General features: G+C 37.4%; 1 protein-coding gene across 4 annotated transcripts in view; it reads right to left on the reverse strand.

Annotated features, from left to right (window-relative positions):
- Positions 1-22699, reverse strand: part of ARHGAP15 (Rho GTPase activating protein 15) — a 710746-nt gene that overhangs the window by 67096 nt on the left and 620951 nt on the right. For all 4 annotated transcript variants that reach the window (XR_010322327.1, XM_023542980.2, XM_003405853.4 and 1 more), the window contains one exon: positions 171-276. Coding sequence is in view for 3 of the 4 variants with exons in the window: in XM_023542980.2 (XP_023398748.1) it covers positions 171-276 (106 nt within the window). In the remaining variant the exon portion in view is untranslated. The remainder of the gene's footprint in view (positions 1-170; positions 277-22699) is intronic.

Consider the following 22699-nt stretch of genomic DNA (forward strand, 5'->3'; position numbering starts at 1 on the left):
TCCTAACTCTAGTACATTCCCCATCATCTTCAGGGAAGTTTTAGATCAGCTAGAGGGGGAAATCTGAGATAGATGCATTTAGAAACTCTTGTCATAAAGATCTGGAGTTAAATACTGTTCATTTAGAAAATGATAATAAGATGACACATTCAGAAACCTTTACAACTTACTTAGTTAGATGTCTGAAGAGAACTTTCATGGTGTCACGATTTGGTGGAGGGAGTTTTTGTACCAGAGACTTTACAGTTTCAATTCTTGCATTGTTGTCTTGCTTTTCTGAAAGAAATTGAAAAAGAAAGTTAGGAAAGAGTAGGATTTCATAGACACATGAGAAAATTTTCTTAGGAGAACTGCAGATAGGATTTATCAACTAAAAGTCCTAATCAACAACCAAAGCAATAGGCGTGCTCAACATAGTTCTCGTCGGGTTTATTTTGACTCTGAATTAGATCATGGTAGTAGGAAAGCAGCGATGGCGTGACCTTAACGTGATCTTCCTGTTAAGTTGAGGTATTGGGTTGGTTCTTTAAAATGTTTTCTGATGTTACACGGTGTGGTAGAGTGAATAATGGCCCACGTCCTAATCCTACGAATCTGTGAATATGTGACCTTATGCAGCAAAAGGGACTTTGCAGATGTGAGTAAGAATTTTGAGATAGAAAGATTATCCTGGGTTATCCAAGTGGGCCCAAAATAATCACAAGGGTCCTTGTAAGAGGAAAGTAGGAAGGTCAGAATCAGAGAAATGGCGGTGTGAAGATGGACACTGCGGGAGAAAAGGCTATGTGATGTGGAGCCGCTGGCCAAGGAGTGAGGATGGCTTCCAAAAGCTGGAAAAGGCAAGGAAACAGAGCCTCTAGACGGAACACAGGGCCGCTGGTGTCTTTTTTTTACCCAGGGAAATTGATTTCTGATTTCTGACTTCCAGAACTGTAAGGTAATAAATTTGCATATTCTTAGGTAATTAAGTTTACAGTGATTTCTTACAGCAAGCATAGGAAACTTATACAAGAGGACCCAGTGTGATTAAGTATAAGTACTGTATTCTGTTGCTGATGATTCTGTGGGAGATCAAAGGATCTACCTTTTAATTATTTTTATTTATTTCTATTTCTTTCCTTTCTCTCTAACACATTTTATTTTTGCTATAAAATAAGGGAGTGAAAAAAAAAACCTAAATTTTAAATAGCATAATAGCTGGTCACATACATTTAAAACATAGGAGGTTCTAGAAAACTGCATATTACATACATTGCTTTCCCTCATTTTATTTTTTTTTTTCCTTTAAAACCACGGATGACATAATAAAAACCAAGATACTTAGTACACTAGGGAATTCAACTTAACACAGCTTGAACAGGTCCTAACCATCTAGAGAGGCGCTCTGGTGGTGCAGTGGTTAAAGTGCTCGGCTGTTAACAGAAAGGTCGGCAGTTCGAACCCACCCACCACTCCATGGGAGAAAGATGTGGCAGTTTGCCCCCATAAAAATTACAGCCTTGGAAACCCTATAGGGCAGTTCTACTCTGTCCCATAGGGTCTCCATAAGTGAGAAATGACATGACAGCAACAGGTTTGGTTTTTGGTTTAGAAGTTTAATTGTTTATCTAATTTAAAGATATTAGATACACTGACTTAGGTGTATGCTTTATGTCTAACTTCTGACACAGAGCTCCTGATGAGCCTAAAGAGGCCACTGTTGGAAAAGACAACCTATAAAAGAATGATATGTAAGGCAGACACCAACACAATATCCATTCTCTTTATCCTTCTCAAGACAATCTCACTGTTAAGGAGGTGACAATATACCCAGCTGAAAACGTAAATTTCCTAGTCTCCCTGGCAGCTGGTATGGCCACGTGACCAAATCTGGGCAATGAGACTTAAGTCAAAGAGTTACGTGGGGTTTTTCTGGTGAGGCTGCGTAAAGGGGGCTGATTTAGCTCTTGGACTTGCCTTTCTGTTTTTGTCCTTTCTGCTTCCTACAATGGACATGCAATGGCTATACCATGATATGACCTTGAGAAATGAGGCTATGCACAGTGGAACAAGCGGCTGGAATGAGCCTCCCTGATGCTGTAGCATAGTCAGACCGGCCTTGGATACTGCCTGCCTCTGGGTTTCTTTCATGAAAGAAAATAAGACCTTGTGTTTCGAAGCCTTTGAGGGTGGATCTCTTATACGAAGGCCAAACACAGTTTTTAATATGATGTACTTCAGAAAGTCCAATTCATAACTTCATACTTCTATGAACCCTGTAAACTTCACAGAGTAGGATGAGAAAGAGTTCAGAATCAGAAAGTATTTTCAATACATTGTTGCAAAAAAACCTCTTTATTAGGAATTATAGGAAAATATCCTGCTGAAGATGGTATTTGGCTGAAGTGAGATGGGGGCAGTATTCCTAGTAGAACTCTGCTTGGAAGCTTCTTTTTCCACCTAAAACCACAAAGACCTATAAATAATGCTTCCCACAGTCAAAGCATTCAAAATTGCAGTTATTCTTAGAAAAGTTTCAAAATAATATGGATTGGACAGCTGCAAGTGAAAGAGACAAAGGGGAGAGTTAGAGAAAACAGAAAAAGCAGTTTGGTTGCAACATCACTGCCAGCAGCAGATCTAATCTTCTCTGCAAAAGGGGTAGAAAACTCCTTTGTGGATTAATGATGGTAGGAAAATATGGTGCTTTATAGGACCAATTGGAACCTATGGACAGCAGAAACTCATAAAAAGATGTAAGACAAGTCAATAAAGAGAAGAGTGAAATTGGAACAAGATGCCTAGGTCAGGGGTGCAATGGATAGCTTGCATCTAAGCATCTGAAGTTAATGCCACACACCAATGATTATACACATATTAATATACATGTACATATTCCTGTATACGCACATACAACACACAGACATATGGACACATATGTACGCATACGTACGTATGGATACATTTTACATAGTTTGGCATGGTAAGAGTGTAATTTACCTAAGGATCTTGTGAATCACTTGGTTCCAGCAGCAAAGAGGATGTTAGGATTGAGGATGCCTGAATTGTTTCAACAAAACTAGGGGGCAAATAACAACAACAACAAAAAAAACCCTCCACCAAACCCATTACTGTCGAGTAGATTTTGACTCATTGTCAGAGCAGAACTGCCCCATAGGGTTTCCAAGGCTGAAGCAGACTGCCACATCTTTCTCCAGTGGAGCGGCTGGTGGGTTCGAACCACTGATCTTTCAGTTAGCAGCCGAGAGCTTAACCACTGTGCCACCAAAGCTCCTGCCTTGGAATTCTCCAAGAGTGTTTTCGGTCAGATAGAAAGCTCACCCTGAAATAGGAGATAGTTGCTGCAAAATATTTGTTAAGTGTTATTGTGGAGGAATGCATCCGATAACTGTTGAAGATTTGAAGGAACTGCAACTTAGTCCTTGAAACATATTCTAAGTACCTCAGGAGAGGTGCCTATAAGTGATACAGACTAACAGAGTGCGGGGGAAAGGGGAAAGGAGAAGAGAAGAGGAGAGGGGAGGGAAGGCGAGGGGAGGGGAAGAAAAACCTTTTCTAATTTCACTGAAATCCCTGATCATAGTAATGACCACATCACTGTCAGTCTCCAAAAAGGGATCTGTTGACATTGAGGTCTACAGAAGCAGCAGCCACAAATTAAGTCTGACAGACAATAAGTAGAGTCGACCTAATGGCAGCAGGCAGCAAAGTCCAGTTTTTGGAAACATATGATCCAGTTGGGGTGAGTCTAAGAAAGGCTGGGCGTTGCTTAATTGGAAATATTTAAATTTACAAGGCCACTGCCATGGTGCTTGGGTAGCAAATCAAACATGAGTCTGTTAAGCTACCAGGTAAAAGATTTATGAACTTCCCTAGATAAACTCAACGGTCCCTCTTCTGCTTCACTCCATTTAGAACATTCTACTTACACAACACTTTACACAGTATTTCCACTGTCTAAACATCTGTCAAATGTCTTCATCAATCTGGGGATTTTCCTGTAAAGCTAGGCAATACTTATACTGGAATACAGTGGGTTGAATGAATGAAGAATGAATGAACGAGTGAAAGACATGAACATGTAAATGAAACAGACTTTCGTTTGAATTCTGTACCAGCTCTTTATTAGCTGTGTAGTCTTGAGCAAGTTGCTTACTCTCTTTGAATAACATCTAAAAGGATAGTTTTATGAATTAAATAAAATGAGGCGTAGTGCACCTAGCACAATGACTAGTGAAAAGTCAGCACTCCATAAATGTTCACTCTTTTTCCCCCTCACCTTTTTTGAAGCCCAAACTGGGTGTGGCTCATCTTTTACTTCAAACAATTAGACTATTGTCTGGCTGCACTGAGCGGTCAAAGTGTAGCGGCTGATAGTTGAACTGAGTTGGTATTGCTGAGGTAGCCTGGCATTACACAACACACTAAATACTTTGTGATAGGCTGAGTGATTGATGCTCAGATTGGTGAACAGTTATTTATAAGAATCATTATAAAAGTATGTGGTAGTTCCCACGTCTACCTATAAGAAACGCCTGACGTGAAGAATATTTTATGGAAATATTTTCCTCACACTTGAGGAATTAGACAATTGGATAGTGGTACATGAATATTTGTGGCTCTGTTATACTTAAGTTTTGGAGAGGGAAGTGGATGGCCTGGAGAGGGCTGAACTATGATTAAGGAGGAACAATTTTTTTTTCTTGCAATATAATCAAGACAAAATCTTTGCAAACAGTTATAAGAAAGCAGTGGTCTTTCATTCAGATCAATACCGCACCCACTCTTCCATAGCTTGTAAAATCAGGAAATAACACCAACACTTCTAAGTGGTGGAACATCTAAAAATATAATCGGATACATTAAAATCGAAATGACACCTTTTCAGATCTGGTTTATTGATGTGTCATATTAGGGATTGGATTCAGCATACATAATACAGGAGTGGTTAATGAGCTAAGATTCATACACAGCTTACTAAAGATGTGTCAACTGTCTTCAATTGATTCAGTGAGCATCTGAAAGACAGCATTTTCTATTAATATTTCTCCTTCAGCATATGGCTTCTCATTATTGTGAAGTATTAAAAGTTTTGAGAAGACTTTGAGAGATCTCTGACTTTTTTACGTTATGACTATTTGACTTTTCCTGCTTGGAAGGGAACCTTCTACATAAAGTAGTATACTAGGAGACTTGCACAAAGTTTTTCCAGTAATAACAATTCTTTCCCCTCTCACTCACCTTTGCTCCTACCCTCATTCCTTTATGATTTATTTTTGTATTTACTCAGTGTTTGTTACTACCTCTTTTTGAGTTCCCCACCTGAATCTAAAGACTGCCCCCAGTCTTTAAGCTGTGAACCCACAACTGCATACGAGACATTTCTCTTGTACTTCATTTTTGACAAATCTATGTTTTAATGCCCACTCCTCATGCAATGGCACCATCTTCTCAAACTATGAGAAACTCATTGTTAATGAGCTTCTGCAAAAACAACTCTGCTTACTTAGAGAAGCAACACCTACTATATCCTGAGAAATAGCTTTTAATGATATGATAAAGATGGAGCTTTATAGTTTTTCCCTGATTCATGGTTTTGAGGACCCATTTTTAGAAATACGGTTTATGATAGTTGCATTTGCATTTATCTGCATGAAATGTTGCTACTAAAACAGAGACATTTACAACCAAATACCTTTTTGAAAGGAGATAAGATAAAGTTCCATGATGATGAAAAAAGTCTTGCACAATGCAGAACCCTGGACCTGATGATCCAGGACCCTTTTCTGGCCTTATCAGCCATGCATTTATTATCCTTAACTTATTTATAGCTACATATTAAATCAAGTTTCAAAATAAATTCTGCTTTGTTATATATGTCTACCCAGAAGAAGACCAGATTCTCCCAGGAACCAAGACATAGGGAATGCTATTCATTCTATTTATCAACAATTCTTAAAGGACAACTGTACCCTCTGTTTTAAGGAGGTCAGCAGTATCACAGCTGTTCTGCTTCTTAAAGTTATTCTGGAATGTATACTGTATCCTGTATGAAAATCATGGTCATCATTTATATGTCACGGCTATATTTGGAAGAAAGCAGTTTTAGTTTTTTGGTTTATACTTCTTTGTATCATGGCCATTTTGAAATTAGTTAAAGATGGTCCCTTGCTTACAGGAAGAATGAGTATATTCTAAGAATATTTTATTTGTTTCAGCATGCCCTACACAATTGTTAGAATCTTTGCGCACACGCTTTTCAATTATAATAAAAATTGAGTTGGGTGTTATGAAATCTTCTGAGATATGGCAATAAATTGCTTGATAAATGATCTTTAAATAGCTTACATTTACTTTAGGTAGAGGTATTCTGGGGGCAAATTTAAGCCTCACAAATGGATATAAATACACACATACTTCAAACTTTTATTATAAATAAGAGAAACAGCATGTCATGGAGAAGTTTGAAAAACTGGGTAAAAATTCCTGCACTGCTGTCTGATTTGGGTCAAGCTGCTTAAATTCTTCATGCTTCAAGCTTCTCCTTTGAAAATAACAAAAGTTACACCTATTTCATAGGTTTTAATGCATATAAATGCAGAGCATATACTGGGGGTGCCAGTTCTTTTCCCGTTAAAATCCTAAAAAAAAAAATTTTTTTTTAATCATCCTGTCACCCATGACATAAGATTGCTCATAGTTTCAGGTTGTTTCCAAAATCAACTAAAGCCATATATTTTACTCTTTTGTGCTATTTATTCTCTTAAAAAAAAAGCAGCATCCTACAGTATGTGATAATTTCGTAAATATACAGAATGCCATTAGTTATCAAAGAGTGTTTGGTTAAAACTCATAAGTAGCTATATTATAAATAGAAGTGTCATTGCATCATATACAGGGAAAAGCTATGGCCTTCAGACTAATTCATAAGTTAGAAATTTGCAATTTTCCAAGATTTTTTCCTACGAAACAGAAAGGCCATGTTTTATATTTAATTTTAAGGTAGGCACCTCCTCAGTGTCTGTCAAAATCTGGCAAATTTTATTTTAGATGGTATTAAGCTATGTAAAGGAGTCCTGGTGGCGCAGTGCTTAACGTGATGGACTGCTAATTGAAAGGTGGGCGGTTCGAAACCATCAGCGGCTCTATAGGATAAAGATGTGGCACTCTGCTTCCGTAGAGATTTACAGCCTTGGGAACCGAATAGCAGTAGGTTTTTGGTTTGGGTAAGCTATGTCGAAAACAGTTCAATTTGAGAATAGAGGAACGTTACCTACAGGGCAGAAAAGGCTCATCAGGGACTGAATCTACTTGACTCTGTTAAGACTCTTTTCTTTCTCTAAAGGGGAATTAGACTTGATCACCTCATTTGTATGCAGAATGTCTCTTCTACGCATAGTTTCTCCTTCCAGGGTATGTTTATGTTTTGTCTGTTTTTTGAATAAGCAAGGCCTCTTGGGAAGAAATTTTTTAAAATGGAAATAATCCACAAGTGTTAGTAAATGTCAGAATTAAAAATACTCTGGCCAATTTACTGCCACCAGTCCATGAGTTCCTTAACCTGCGAGGAAAGCTGCACTTCACTGGCCACTTTAGCAATATTTTTTGGAAGCCATATCTGATGCTTGTCCAGGAGGAGCCAGGCCATCCACAGTATGCTGTTGGGGACAAACCTAATAGTGTTAAGAGCAACCTCTACTTCTTTCCACCTATATTCCTACTCCCTAGAAATAAGCAATTAGGAAAATATTATTTAAAAAAACCCCAATATTTCTTAAGTAATATAGAGTATTAAACATACATACATATGGTTGAAGAAAACAAATATTTATCAAGACCTATGCTCAACTTGTAGCAGATACAAAGTTGGTTTTCTTCAGTCATTTCGGGTCCAGAGGGACAGATAAAATACCAAATATGACAAAACAGATACTTAAATATATGTCACATTATAGTTATAAATAAAGTTTATAGCTTTCTCCTGAATGAAAGGGATCATCTAAGACGATTGTTAAAGTAAAAAAGCTTCTAAGATGTTAGAGCTTATTCTACCAAAAAATTCAAAATAATTGGGAAATGTAATTGACACAAATCAGTGAACAAAAATGTTCATTTAAGCAACTTTTGAAGGTCTTCTAGTTACTATTCTTGATGTCTTTATATAACTCCAAATCAATTCAGTAAAGCAACAAAATCATCTTTTCCTTATTATGTAACTGTATTTAGATTATTCTAAGGACTTCCAGTGCATTGGCCTCATATTGGTGGGCGGGGGGGGGCAAGTTTAGAAACAGTATTCAATTTTTAGGCCCCAAATAACTTTTAATAAAGACTATTGCTTTCATGCAATCAGTTTTAGGATAGTAAGGTTCCCTAGGGACCTCGGTAGTTCGGTGGTAGAATTCTCACCTTCCCTAAGGGAGCCTGGGGCTCACCTTGCGGCCAGTGCAAGCCAATGAGCCTCACACACAGGCACCACCCATCTGTCAGTGGAGGCTTGCACGTTGCTATGATGCTGAATAGGTTTCAGCAGAGCTTCCAGACTAAGAGAGAATAGGAACAAAGGCCTGGTGATCTACTTCCAAAAATCAGCCATTGAAAACCCTATGGATCGCAAGGGTGTGATCTTCAACTGATCATGGGGATGGTGCAAGACCAGGAAGGAGTTGACTTGATGACGGGTAACGACAGCTAGAAGATTGTCTGAAATTTACCCATTTGAAGCTGTCTCTTAAACCAAACTTCCATTCCTCAGTTTTGCAGTGATACGCCTGTCTTTGTCTGAATTAAAGAGGTACGACAACAGCTCACACCCCCACCCCAGCAGCAATCTTATTGCATGGTCTTATTGTCCTCCCTAGAATTTCTTGTTCTTTAAAGTAATTTTGGAGTTGTCATGGTGGCCGAGTACATTTCTGTAACTTACAAACGACACTCATTCATCCTCAGGCAAGAGTCTGTGCTGAGAAAATAAAGCTCACTAGTTCATTTCTTTGAATTCAGCTTTCCTGTATTTCCCTTAAACTATAGGTATTTTTGGTTTTACAAGCTTTCTTTTTAAAAACAAGTGTTATCATTTCGAGTCATTTGATATACTCCTAATCATAGACGAATAATTTATTTCAAATATTCAAAGTAGCTATTTATACGAAGCATTATCTTTGAAAATTTTTCATGAGGGTGGAAACTACAAATAATTTTCTAAATTTGAAGTTTTGAATATAAGGGTCAAGTGTTCTGACTCTTTCCATTAGTAAACAAATTACAGAGGGTTAAAAAAATCCTCACTTTAACACAACTAGGATCTATCATATCATTTGGAAATATGTGGACAAAGTAATACATTTTCCATCTTTTGGGTTAAAAAGTAATTTTTTGGAAAAATTTGAAGGTGGTTAATGGTGATGGTTGCACACATGATCAACACAATGTCACCGAATTATACATGTGATGGATGTTGAGACAGCAAATGTTATGTTATGCTACATGTATTTACAATTTTTAAAAAAGTAAAAAAAAATTTTTCTTAAAGTAAGCATATTGAACTTTATCCATAACCATTTGTTTCAAACCAAAGATGTTTACAGAGGAGATAACGGTTAGTATGGTGGACTGTTTGTCCATTTGCAACGGCCACACAGTGTCACTGAAAACACAGCAGAGTTAAACAAATGCGTAATTACCAAAATCCTCTTAGAGGTGGGAATAAAATAATTTTATGAATCAGCTTTTTTTTTTTTTTTAATTGTAAGACTATTGTAAAAGAAGAAAAGCAGGCAACATGTGGTAACTTTAGTCAGCATTTCTGAACTGGGAATGATAAACACCTCTGCCTGGCTCTGGCATTTATCAGGACTGAGATATTATTACCACATAGAGTCACAGCATGGTTACTGTTATCATCGGAAAAAAGAGCCAGCTAATCTTAATGGTTTGTAAAGCCGTTACCTGCACTGGTCTGACATTTATCATGATCATTTTACCACATGGGTCCTACATAGCAAAGGTCTTTTATCTGGAAGGGACATCACTATGAATTATTATTTGCAGCTAGGTAGAAAATTGTATGTTGTAGATACCTTTTCTCATTATAAATCACATAGTCACATTTCACCATTTCCCACAGAAAGCTGCTGAGCCGAGGTTTTTTTTTGCCACAGCTTGCTTTCCTCTCCTTCTCTCTCTCTTTTTTAACAGTTTCTTGAAAGTATTAGCCATTTTTTATTAACATCCTTAATATAATTTTTGAAGAACCACGGGTATGGTAGGCATACCTACGGACATACTCTCACTACAGTTAGGGAACTTATCTACGCAAACATTCTGTAAAGTGACTGCCCGTTACTTTATAAATTGAAGTTGATAAACTGTCTACTTTTTTTTTTTTTTTAATACTTATTCTTGCTTCTGTCTTGGTGGCCTGACTTTTCTTTGTTCTTGACCTTGTCAATAGAACATTTGCCAGTAGATCAGACAAAATTTCTTAGGCTTGATTTGAAATACTCGAAACACTTAAGCCATTTCTTGCCTGAAATTCTTAGCTTAGAAATGTGTTCTCATAACTGTGAACAGTGAACCATAGTTTCTGTGGTTATTTTGTTTCTACCTCACCCTCCCAGACTCTGTTTTAATAAGTTACAATGGAGTAGAAATTCCCTCCAACAAATTTGTTTGAAAAAAGTGCTTAGGTTCTATCTCTAACAATGTCCTAAATGACACATTAATACAGAGTATGGAAGAAATAAGAATATTAGAAGGTGTGATGTTTTAGAACCACGGGGTCAAGTCAGCCAAGTGAAATGCATTAACTGGACAATGGAAAATTACCATGGGAAGCCCAAGTTGTTTACCATGGGGAAGAAATGAACAAATCCCCTCAAAAAGATTGAGGCAAGTAATCTTCTGAAAGAGATATTTATATATTTTCTTCTTTCTCAAGTGTTCCATTAGGAATAAACAAGCCAGAAATTCTGCACTTTTACAACGAAGAGGGAGGAGAATTCTTTGCCATTTTTGCATTTAGGAAGAAATGTGCAAGAAGAATGTAACAATTTAAGCAAATCAAGATTGTTTCAAATGGATCACAAACGGGACCATGTGGGGTATTTTGCACTAGGCATGTGAAGCAAACAGTAAATTCAAAAGGAGGATTTTCTCAATGGTCTAGTTGTGATGTGTTTTCCCATTTCTTTGTGTGTTTAAAAGAGGGTTGAATATGGTGTTTAATATTGCTTCGACTCTTGCAAATGAGTTCTGGAGAAATGTTCGCACATGAAGGAAAGCTGATGTGTTGTAAGGCTGACAGCAGCTGGGGGAATATGAAGGAAGAAACCAGCATCTCCAGTCTGGGTTTAGCAAAAATAAACACCTATCATTCCATTAAAAAAAAAAAATCTATCATTTCAAATGTTTATGGGCATCAACAGCAAACCACTTTCCCTTTGAAGAAAACCAATATTTTTCTCAAATAACTCCAGTTCTTCAAGGGAAAAAAACAAAACAAAACTTTAACCTGATGCACAGTACTTTGTTCCATATTGTGTATTATTACAAATTTCCTCCAAAGGAAACAGGATCTGTTTTGGAGACTTGCAAGACATATTTACATAAATTTAGGGGTTACAGGGAGTAGGTGATTTTACTGTTCACAAGGAGTTGTACACAACTTGATTCAGTTATCTAAAATTTCATTTTAAAAAGGCGGCCTAATATTTCAACACACTGCCTTGCCAAATTAATGAAAGGCTATCCTGATTTAAAACAAACCCTTTTATTCTATTTTATTTCAGAGTGACTCTTTTGTTCTAATTTAACACCATCATGCCATTATTGCCCCCCAAAATACTGTAACCTGAGAGCATTTACTATAATTAGTGAGGGACTTTGCAGCTTGGATCTTTCCCTTTTTCTGGGGAACTGGGTGAGTTGTTGAGTGCTAATGAAAGCCCGAGACTTCTAGCAGTGGCTGGAGCCAGGCACAGTTCGGGCAGACGCTTTAAGCTTCCCACTGTGATGCAGTGCAAGCTTCCCTGCTGTTCTGTTTACCATAGTTTTAATGTCTGTGAAAAAATTCCGGATGCAACCGAATTATGTTATGCCCTCTTGTTTATCTAACCTCCTCCTATGCCCCTGCAATTTAGCAGATCCCTGTTGCCCCTACCCATGGCAGAAAGCTCCTCCTCAATTCTGAAACCACCGCACCACTTACATTCCTGCCATGAGAGCTCAGCTGCTTTGCAGTCTTGTCTGCAAGGATCACGTGTGGCCGGCCTAACCAGAAGTTTCAGGGAGGATTACACTCACACCCTGCTCTATTTATGTCCATTTTTTTAATCACAGATATTCTCCTGGCCACTGCATTTTAATTTCATTGGAGGTAATATTGAAGCAGTACATTTAATCATCCAGCGTTGACAATACTAGCTTAAAATGCAAATACATTTGCAGAAATACACTGTGTCTTTAAGGAAATCTACCGAAGACCTCAAACTACCACCTCAAACGAAAAAAAGTGCTCTAAGATGAAAACAACCAATTTGTGATTTGAGTTGATGTATTCTTTGTCCTTTGCTTAAAAATGGTTATCTCAAAGAAAATGACCATTCCGTTATATTGCGAATTGATGAATTCACCAAGTGTGATGTACAGGGGCGAAGTTTTTAATGAATATTCATACAACTCGTTCAATCCATTAACAAGACTTAAGACAATGACAATGCAACTCATTGCCAGTTGGATAGTGGGGGAACAAAGTGGAATTAACAGCAAAAGCAGCACTTAGAAAAGTTCAACTTTAATGTATCAAACTCCAGGTGCCAGACTTTGAGGAAAATAACCAATAATAGCCATTTTTTACATATTTGATGGGGCTGATTATGCAATGTGCAACTCTAAATGGCTTATAGCACATTGTAGCATGGTTCCATCCCATTGGCTACAGTAGGGTGCAGGCAGATGGATGACAGTGACAGGGAGAGAAGTGCTTTTGCTTAGCCGTGCGTTAAGATGCCATCCAGAAGCTCTGTGCACTGCAGACACTTCATTAGGATGCCAGGATAATGGTAAACTACCACTCAGAGTGACACCCCATTTCCTGCTTACTGAGCGCTCCAACCTCGGCAGATGTCAACAATCTCACAGTGCTACAGAGCAGACCTAACTTTCCAGCCACTTTGACTCCAATTTTTTCCTCTTAACAGTACCATACATTATGTGCAATATGTAATGGCAAACACCTCACCAAAAACAAAATCTGCCCAGTGTGTTGTGACCAGAGTGCTTAAAAAAAAAAATTTTTTTTTTCTTTTAAAAGGTGAGGGACAGATAGTTGGATTAGAGAATATGTTCGTTCACGAACATGACCTAAAAATTTCTTGCTATAATTTCCATTTGTTCATCGGTTCCAAGTGTTAATTGTGTGGTGAACTCTGATTGATAGTAGTTCAACTCTGATCACAGGGGATATGATGGCTTCTTTTAATTAACGTCCGTTGCAAAGGTAAGAGCTTGTGGAATTCTTTTGTTGAAGATTTTAGACTCAGTTTCGGTATGGTTCTTAGCTGTCTGCCAAGAAAAGGCTGACTTCAGCGTCTGGATGATATTTCCTCTGCAAATGTATAACTTCAGGCCATTCACACACCTCTTTACCGGCAATTCAAGCCAATAGTGTAAAGTCTAAAATTCTTTTTATAAAGAACCAAGGTGTGGTTTAGATAATGAAAAAAAAAAATCCCTAAAATGGAAAAGAATACTTTGACATCTATAATTATGACAAAATAATTGATTTATATTTTGTGATTTTAAGTATCTTCTTAGAAGCTCAAAGGGCCTTAAAAATGACAGGCCTAAAAATAAAGTATCTTCCTGTCAGGCCCCCTGCCATTTCCAGGTAAAGATATGTATGTGAACAGGCCAGTAGGCAGAGGTTACACCCTAAGAAAGAATTTGAATGTAAACTATCAGTGTGATGCCCTCTAAAACAGAACTGATGCAAATCTTGACTTTTGGTTTAAAATGGCATCTGGTGGCAACACGTAACCCCCCTCTTGGAAGTTTTCACTAAACACCCTCGATGATTAAAAAAAAAAAAAAAAAAGACTAGAAATCTTTAAAATGAGCTTACACAGGTACTGACCAAAAACCAAAACCAAACCTGGCGCTGTCGAGTTGATTCTGACTCATAGTGACCCTACAGGACAGAGTAGAACTGCCCCATAGTGTTTCCAAGGAGCAGCTTGGTGGATTTGAGCTGCCTACCTTTTGGTTAGCAGCTAAGCTCTTAACCACTGTGTCAGTAGGGCCCCCAGGTACCAAGAGTTAACCTAAAAACAAAAATTACCTCCAAGGAACATTTGAATTGAATTGGAAAATGCCAGTGATGGGACCACCTTTGCTGCTGAGCCAGTCAACCTACCTTTCAGAGAGCAGATAGAAACATACTTCTCTTTCTTCAGCTGTTTGATTTCAGAATCAAAGACTCAAGGCCTACGCCAATCAGAAAACTGGGCCATGGTGCTCTTTCCTATACAACTGTCTGGGATACAAAACATGTCGGGGATAGTGTGAATGAATTCTTTCCTTCTTTCCCTTCTCACCAGTTATATGAGTCCCTTTATAACTACAGACAGGACTTCTTTTCCTGAAACAATTGAGAAATAGCACTTTCCATACAGTAACTGAGGAGACTGTGTGTAGAAGGCAGAACAGAGCCCTGATAAAGGCATGTCACCATAGGAATTGTAGTTTCATCACATGTAAAACACAGTGGGAGGGAGTAGAGACTGGAAAAGTCTTGTTAGGAACACGTTCTTGGAGTTCTAATGCTTTAATGCTTTATGTACTTTATCTTTCTAGAGTCCCTAGAGACTCAAGGAATAGAATCCCAGAAAATTCTATGCCAGGACATAGAGTAGGGGCATAAAAAAAAAAAAAAAAGGGGGGGAGGCATAGGAGGGGAAAAAAAAAACTAGATAAAAATCATGTAAGAGCTGTGATTATCAATTTGGCATCTGGGTAGAGTTCTGGAAGGAAGATTATACTAGAAGTAAAGGATAAAAGGCAGTATGCACAGAATGTTGGCTATATTTCCTTTCTTAAGATAAGTAAACATAAAATCCCCAGCAACATGTGACCTATGAAAAAACTTATTTCAGGTAAGAGGACAACACTCAGAAGAAGTGTGGAATTCTCACAATGATCATGAGACTATCTGGAAACTCTGTAGTATCTTCAATAGAATTCAAGATATTAAGGTGTCTAATTTAATAAAGGATTAGCAAAAAAAAAAAAAAAAATAGCCATAGGGAGAGTAAAAGGTACAATGAAAGCATGCTAGGATAAGAGGAGAAGGAGACAGATGATTTGAGGAAGGGCAGCATGAAAATTGAATATGTAAAACAAAACTAAATTTTGCACTAAGGTCTAAATTGTCACTGCAGAAAGATTAGTGATATATAGTTGACAAACTTGAGAAGATCCCCAGAATGTGGAGGAGAAGGCAAAGACATAAAAAATGAGTAGGAAGTAGACATGTTGGAAGTCAGAGAATTGAGAGATTATCTAAGATTTATAAGTCTGCCTGAGGAAAATTCAGAACATTTGAAAAATACGCAATATTCAAGGACAAAATTAAAGAAAACTTTTATGAGTTAAAAAAAAGATCTCAGTATTGAATACGGCAGCTTGGTTGTAAGAAAATATTATTGAGTAAATATATTATCTTGATATATTCTGGCAAAAATTTTGAATGACGAAGATAAAGTATTACCCTACAAATATTCAGACAAAAACAAGACTAAATAAATAAATATCCAGGCTTTGCTAACACTTTTCTCACTAAATTCTAAAAGAAAACAAAGCAGTATCTGCTGAGTTCATAAGGGAAAAAAAATTGGCCCCAAAATTGTGTGCAAAATCAAATTGTCTTTTGCATGTAAGACAACAGAAAGATATTCTCATCTATGCAAAGATTTTTAATAGTATAGCTTTCTCGAAAAGTTTACTTGAAGGCTAATATAAGTGATGAATTAAAATTCTAAACTCAAGAATACAGCCATTTAAACAAACCTAAAGCATCTTTCTTTACTTAGTTTGGAGCTAAAATCAAGAAGACCCCACGGGATTATTTCTCTTTAGTTACATTCCCTTCTTGATAAGAGGTAAAGTCTTTTTTGTGGTCTACCTTCACTTCACAGATCAGGTGAAATTTCTGGGGGCAAGTAATGACCATTTAAAACAATGACTTGGTGCTGTTCAGTTCTGTTGTTTGCTAGCAGACACCATTTGTTTGACATTGTGCTGTAGAGTTACTAAACAAGTTTTCTCTTCATCTCTTGAGAGTCCAGAAACCCTGGTGGCATAGTGGTTAAGAGCTACGGCTGCTAACCAAAAGGTCGGCAGTTCGAGTCTACTAGGTGCTCCTTGGAAACTCTACGGGGCAGTTCAACTCTGTCCTATAGAGTCGCTATGAGCTGGAATTGACTTGACGACAATGGATTTCTGGGCTCTTAAAAATCAGAGTTGCAGAGAGCAGCAGAATGTTTATAAGAATCTTGGTAAAGATGCTTTGTATCTGTAGTAATTATATTGAGAAAACTGAGTTGAAGCGATAAAGGCTGAAAATCAAGTTGTCTATGATATTCCTATGTTAATTATGTTCCCCGAGTGGTACAAAAGGTTAAATGTTCTGGGAAGGGTTGGGAGTTCGAGTCCACCCAGAGGTGCCTTAGAAGAAAGTCCTGTCGATCTGCTTCTGAAACATCAACTATTGAAAACCCTAAGGAACATGGTTCTACTCTGACGCACATGGGATCTCCCTTAGTTGGAATCCACTCAAAAGCATTTTTTTTTTTTTTAAAAGGAAATGTCCCCAAAGCCTGGTGATCAAATTCAGGATTTTTTTTTTTTTAACTTCAATAAATATTTATTATTTTTGTAATCTGTAAAAAGGGACAAATTAAAGTAAGTTTGTACAACTGCTTATATACCATATAATTATAGTTTGGCTAAGCAGTTATTTGAAAAGACTGGGAGGAGACATACCAAAGTATTAACTGTGATGTTATCTTTGTGTAGTAGGACTATGGATAATTTTCTTCCATTTTAAAATGTATTTTCCAAAATTTCTGTAATGAGTATGTGTTATTTTGATTACAAAAATAATTCTGTGTGTTTGGTAAAGATGATAGCCTTTAGCTTGGTCTATGCTAGAAAAAAATTATTTTCACAGATAATACCATTTCTAGGGAAACCATGTACACTTAGGTATTACAATTGAGGTTAATCTTTTATTTAGTGAACGTGTTCCAGAATCTAGAAAGCAGAGTCTGAATTTGCCACTTTACTCCCATGGGAATAGAATGGGTGAAAATATTGAGTATAAGGGGCATTTGAGAGAGACTAGGGAATATATGAAATGCCATACCAAACACCAAACCCGCTGACGTCAAGTCATTGCCATCGAGTTAATTCTGATTCACAGCGGAGTAGAACTATGGGTCAGAGTAGAACTGCCCCACATGGTTTCCAAGGAGTGGCTGGTGGATTCCAACTGCTGACCTTTTAGTTAGCTGCCTGAGTTCTTAACCACCAAGCCACAGGGCTCCTAAAATGTCATGTTGTCGTTGTTAGGTGCCATCGAGTAGGTTCCAACTCATAGCAGCCCTGGAGGACAGAGTAGAACCGCCCCATATGGTTTCCGAGGAGCAGCTGGTGGATTTAAACTGTCAGCCTTTTGGTTAGGAGCCGAGCTCTTTACCACTACGCCACCAGAGCTCCAAAATGTCATAGGACTGTATATTTGCAAGCTGAAGAAGGACTGGGTGTCCTGCAGTGGTGTGAATGTAAATATATTCCAGTCCCATATTCTAATTTCTGGTTCTTTCTCAATCAAGTTATTTCTTTGGGAAATTTTATTCCCTATTGGGGTGAGCCTCTGAAAGGTAGAATATAAAACCTATAAACACAACAGTAGTTTATGGATGAGACTTCACAGTAATATTCTTAAGCCAAAACAGAGGCTGCTGTTCACCTTACATTTGAGTACACGTTTTATTTCATACCTGTGCTTTTAAGTCATATCAATTTCTCTTTCCTTTTGGAAACTAAGGCTTTCTCTTCTTGAAGAGAAAAGCAAAGAAATGAGATAGTTATCCAGCTTACACCCCCAAACTTTACTTTTGTCTCAATTATTCTACACATATTGTATGCCCAATTAATATTTGTTAATTAAATTATCCAGAAAATCAACTCAGTTCTTTACCTTACACGCACAGGTGGCTGAGAAATTCAGAGTTAATATTACTAGTTTTCAGTCCTACTAAGCAGGAACACAAGGAAACAAAAATTTAAATGTCCTGAATATAGAAGCTGTTGGACAAACAAGAATTAACTTCTTTGGTTTCATTTTTCATCAAAATTGGTATTAGATTTGTGAAAAAGATTTGTACAGACCATGAATTTGGAAGGTAGGAAGCAGATATATCTGAAATATTTAAGAGCACCCCCTTTGGGTTAAATTTAGAAGTGTCTTCTGATTTCTTTCCTCCAGACTACCAGGTATATCTAAGCAGATGTGAGTGGCCATGTGATTACAAGTGATTGGAGATGGTGGCAAAGTTGGCCCCACCATCTGATTAATATTATTTTCAAAATAAAATATTTTCAAAAAGAGTCATTTAAATTTTTGTTTTAGGGGGTATAAAAAAAAGCAATAATAATCTCCAACAAAAAGCTAGAAGTATAAGCAATATGGAGAATGTTTTAAACAGAATTAGACCAAAAAAGTAAGACTGTGCTTATTACAATGGGGTTCCTTAAAGAAGTTGGAAGTGATTTCCACATGAAGGGGCTGGTGCTTTGCAAGGGCTCTTCTGTTCCTCCTAAAACCAATTCCTGGCTGAATTTAGGGGGAGAATAAAGTTATTTTCTCATACGACCAAGCAATGGCCCTTTTCACTGGTAGACATATAATAATAAAGGACGCAAATGTTATTCTTTTCCAGCTAACATAATTTTTTTTTCTTTTTTTTTAAGTAAACAACAGCTCCTCAAGGGAGATTTCAATTTGAAGACTGTTTATTATATCATTTGAATAGGACTAGACCTGGCCTTTTGACTTTGAACCACTACCAAATTTCAGGCTGTGAGGAAATTGTTCTACATTTCCTGACAAATTGAGTTAAGCAGACATTAAGTGGGCTTTAAGAAAACAAATGGCCATCTTTATCACAGGTGGACACTGATGGCTTAATGGGGCCTGGGCTGATTGTATCACTTCTAATGGCTTGACGGGAAGCATTAGGGTTTTTGCATAAAGAACTGGCATTGCGAACCCTGCTAACACAGACCTGTCAAGCGCTCTGTATCCCTTTGTGCACGGAAGCAGATGTTTGTATGTATACTATGAACTGGCATTAGAGCAAGCGACAGATGCCTGTATGAATGCCAGGTTTGTGAATTTTTACAGCAGGAGCATGTTCTGAGGAAGTGCAGCCCTGCCCTCTATCATAGGTAATTCCCAGTGGAACTTGCTAAATCCCAGCTATGTTTTCATTATTTGGCTTTCCTAGCAACTGGATGAGTGTGTCTATCCTGAAAATGCAAGATGAGAGCTCTACTGAATTCTTACAGATTTGCAAATAGCTCGGCTCTGTTTTGGACTTGGGCTTTCCAGGCAGCCAGTTTGCACTGGAATCACAACCAACTTACGCAGAGGAGCGGGTGGTATTATTGCTCTCTAATTAAAACTTACCTCAGTGTTTATCTGTCAGGCCTCCTCCATGGTCTCCCTACATCCCCGCCCCCACTCCCAAGGAAGTACGGATTCGGTGTGGAGGTTTTTCTTCCCTCTAACATTCAGAACTTACACTCTAGTCTTCTGTCAACAATAGAAACAGGTAGCTTGCACTCCATTAAACAAACACAGTGCCCCCCTCACTTTTATTTGACATTTTATTTGGCTGTGACAAATGAGCAGCAGTTGGATTATAACATAATTTGTCTTGTCTTTATTACCAGCACAAAGGACACCATTCATTAATTATTCTGCCGTTGCAGCTTAACACTGACTGGAAAGGTCCCTCTTCGGACAGATGGCGGGGACGATGTTATTTATATCAATCAGCCAAAATCCTCAACAAGGATTACTGTTCCTGAGACTACAATGATTTATTTCTTTTTACCTCACCCTCCCTCAACCCCTTCTGCTTTCAGAGATTTCTCTATAAAAACCAAATTTGATGGGAATCTTAAAGCAAAGCCATATTTAACCTGTTAGCTTGCAAAACAACATGCATGCTACATCAGTTTAACTGCGTGACATAAGACGCGTAGTTTTTAAACTGCTCAGGGTGTTTTTTGATCTTCCCTTCTAGAGAAAAAGATTAACCAGAGGTCTCCGCGCAGCAAGTTCAGCAAAAGTTTTCCTCTTCTGGAACATTGTATTGTGGTGGCCCACGGGGCAACCCCCCTTCCCCCCGCCATAAGGGTATCGTGCTAACGGTCAAGAATTTTTTGTCTCTGCAGAGATGAGATGATTCATCCTATTTGGGAGTCCAGTAGGTTTTTCGCAAGAGCAGTTGGGATATTTGGCCAAAACAGAAAAAATATCTAAGACCGAGAAAGCCGAAACACCCTCAGTTTGAGTCTAAACTGTGCTCAAATCAAAGGATGCCCTCGATTTCTCCTGGATCTGCATCTCTATTCAGCATTCCGAGGTGGCTGTTGGGGTGGTGGGGGGTGACCTACCTGACTTGTGTTTTTAACACCCCTGTCCGAAACATGCTGCCCTAGCACTAATAAGACTGGACTGAACCCAGATGTGACATTCTTCTACCTGTTTTTCAATAGTGCTTCTGAGATATGGCTATTTCTTCCATTAAAATCTTTAAGAGGAGCATGTAAAAAAAAGCTTATTGAGGCTGAAGCATTGAAAGGTTTTTTGTTTTTAAGTTTTCTGCTTGAATATCATAAAGGAAATAATGCAGAAAGTTTTTTGTCTTCAGAAATTATTGGTATAACCTTGCTATCCTGATTAGTTTGCAAATATTAAAAGTCCCATCAAGACAAATATCAGCAACATGCAAATACCCTTGCAGGTTGTGATTAAGATTTTAAATGTATCCTTTTGCTTTTAGTTAATGAAAAACAAAGTCTTGGAGGATCTAAGTTGTAATTTATTAAACATGAAAGGCTCCTTGATGAAATATAGAAATGAGATATATTTTGCATTTCAAAGATTTAAGCTGACAACTTACTTGCATGCAAATAAGAGCAAGATTTGTAAAAATATTTGAAAAGAAATTATTCCTGAATGTACTTATTACAATAATGTGGCATGTAGATAAGAGAAACACACAGCATTAAAAGACATTCATTTCTCCAAAGTCTTAAAATTAGCTTCTTTCTGCCATTGTGTATTAATGTTCTTCTTCAGGAATGCAGCATATTAAAGAACGGAACAGAATTAGTAATAAATTTGTTAATTACAAATTTAAGCAACACAACTGTGTTGTTTTCCCAATATGTTTTTTTTTTCAAAGGCAGAATTGCTAATGCATTTTAATCATTTATGTATAAACATTTGAGGGTAAAATATTCTGAAGTTTATCAATTTCAAGTGCTGTTTATTTGCTAGCAAAATAGGCCATGTTATACAACATATATCTTATCATTTTTGCTCATCAAATCCCCATTTGCTGAATGCAAATTTCCCTGGTCTAAGTGCTCTTGCACCTCAATTTAAATGAATAATAGGATCGACTCTATTAAAATCAGTTTAAGGTTGCCATGGGTGACATATCAGTAGGGTTAAAATGAGAAAAAAAAAAGGTCACAGAATCGTCCTTACAACCTGTTTTTTATCAAAATGAAGCGTATTTAAGACTCGACAAGGGTTTAAATAACAATATGTCACTTAGGCAATACTTTAGTTTGTGGATCTTCTTAAAAAATCTTTTTAACCACAATGTATTCCAAACAAAATAAATGTAAAATTATAGTGCCATCAATAACTCTGGGAATGTATTCAGTTGCATTGAAAATTAGAGAGTAAACTCTTGTGCTATTACACAAGACTGACAGATTGTGGATCTGTAAAAATAACAGAGAACTCCTCAAAAAAAGGAGGGGTTGGTACTTTTGCTGCAGTAAATTCCTTGTTACAAGGATTCAGCTAGGGGTTATCAAACTAACAAAGCATACAGAACCTATACCCAAACATCTATTTGAGGAAAATCTTGTGTCCTCTCTGAACCAGATTTAAAAGATTATTCAAATAGTTATTTGGTTAATATTGAAACACCAGCACCAGGCATGGAAGGTACTCTGGAGCAAATCTTTTGGTCATAGATTTAGGCTCTTGAAAGCTGAACTAGCAAGACTCTGGGCCTGCTTCTACATACAGAAAAAACACACAGATATAGATAGGATCATGTTTCTCAACCTCCCTGTTTTTAAAGTCGATTCTATTTATTAAAGCCACACTTTAAACGCTGATTTTTATACTATAAAGGATCACTTTTTTTCTGTTACAAGTGTTACATTTCCTATCTTTTTATAACCTGCAATAAAAAGAAAGATCTCCTTATTTGCTAAGGTTACCATGTTAGTTTAATTTTCATAGAAGCGGTGGAATATTTTGAAGTGAGTAACATTTACCAAGTCATTAGTTTTATGCAAACTAGGGAGGAAGATGAAAGAA

The sequence above is a fragment of the Loxodonta africana genome, chromosome 6 (assembly GCF_030014295.1).
Source record: "Loxodonta africana isolate mLoxAfr1 chromosome 6, mLoxAfr1.hap2, whole genome shotgun sequence".
Classification (NCBI taxonomy): Eukaryota; Metazoa; Chordata; class Mammalia; order Proboscidea; family Elephantidae; genus Loxodonta; species Loxodonta africana.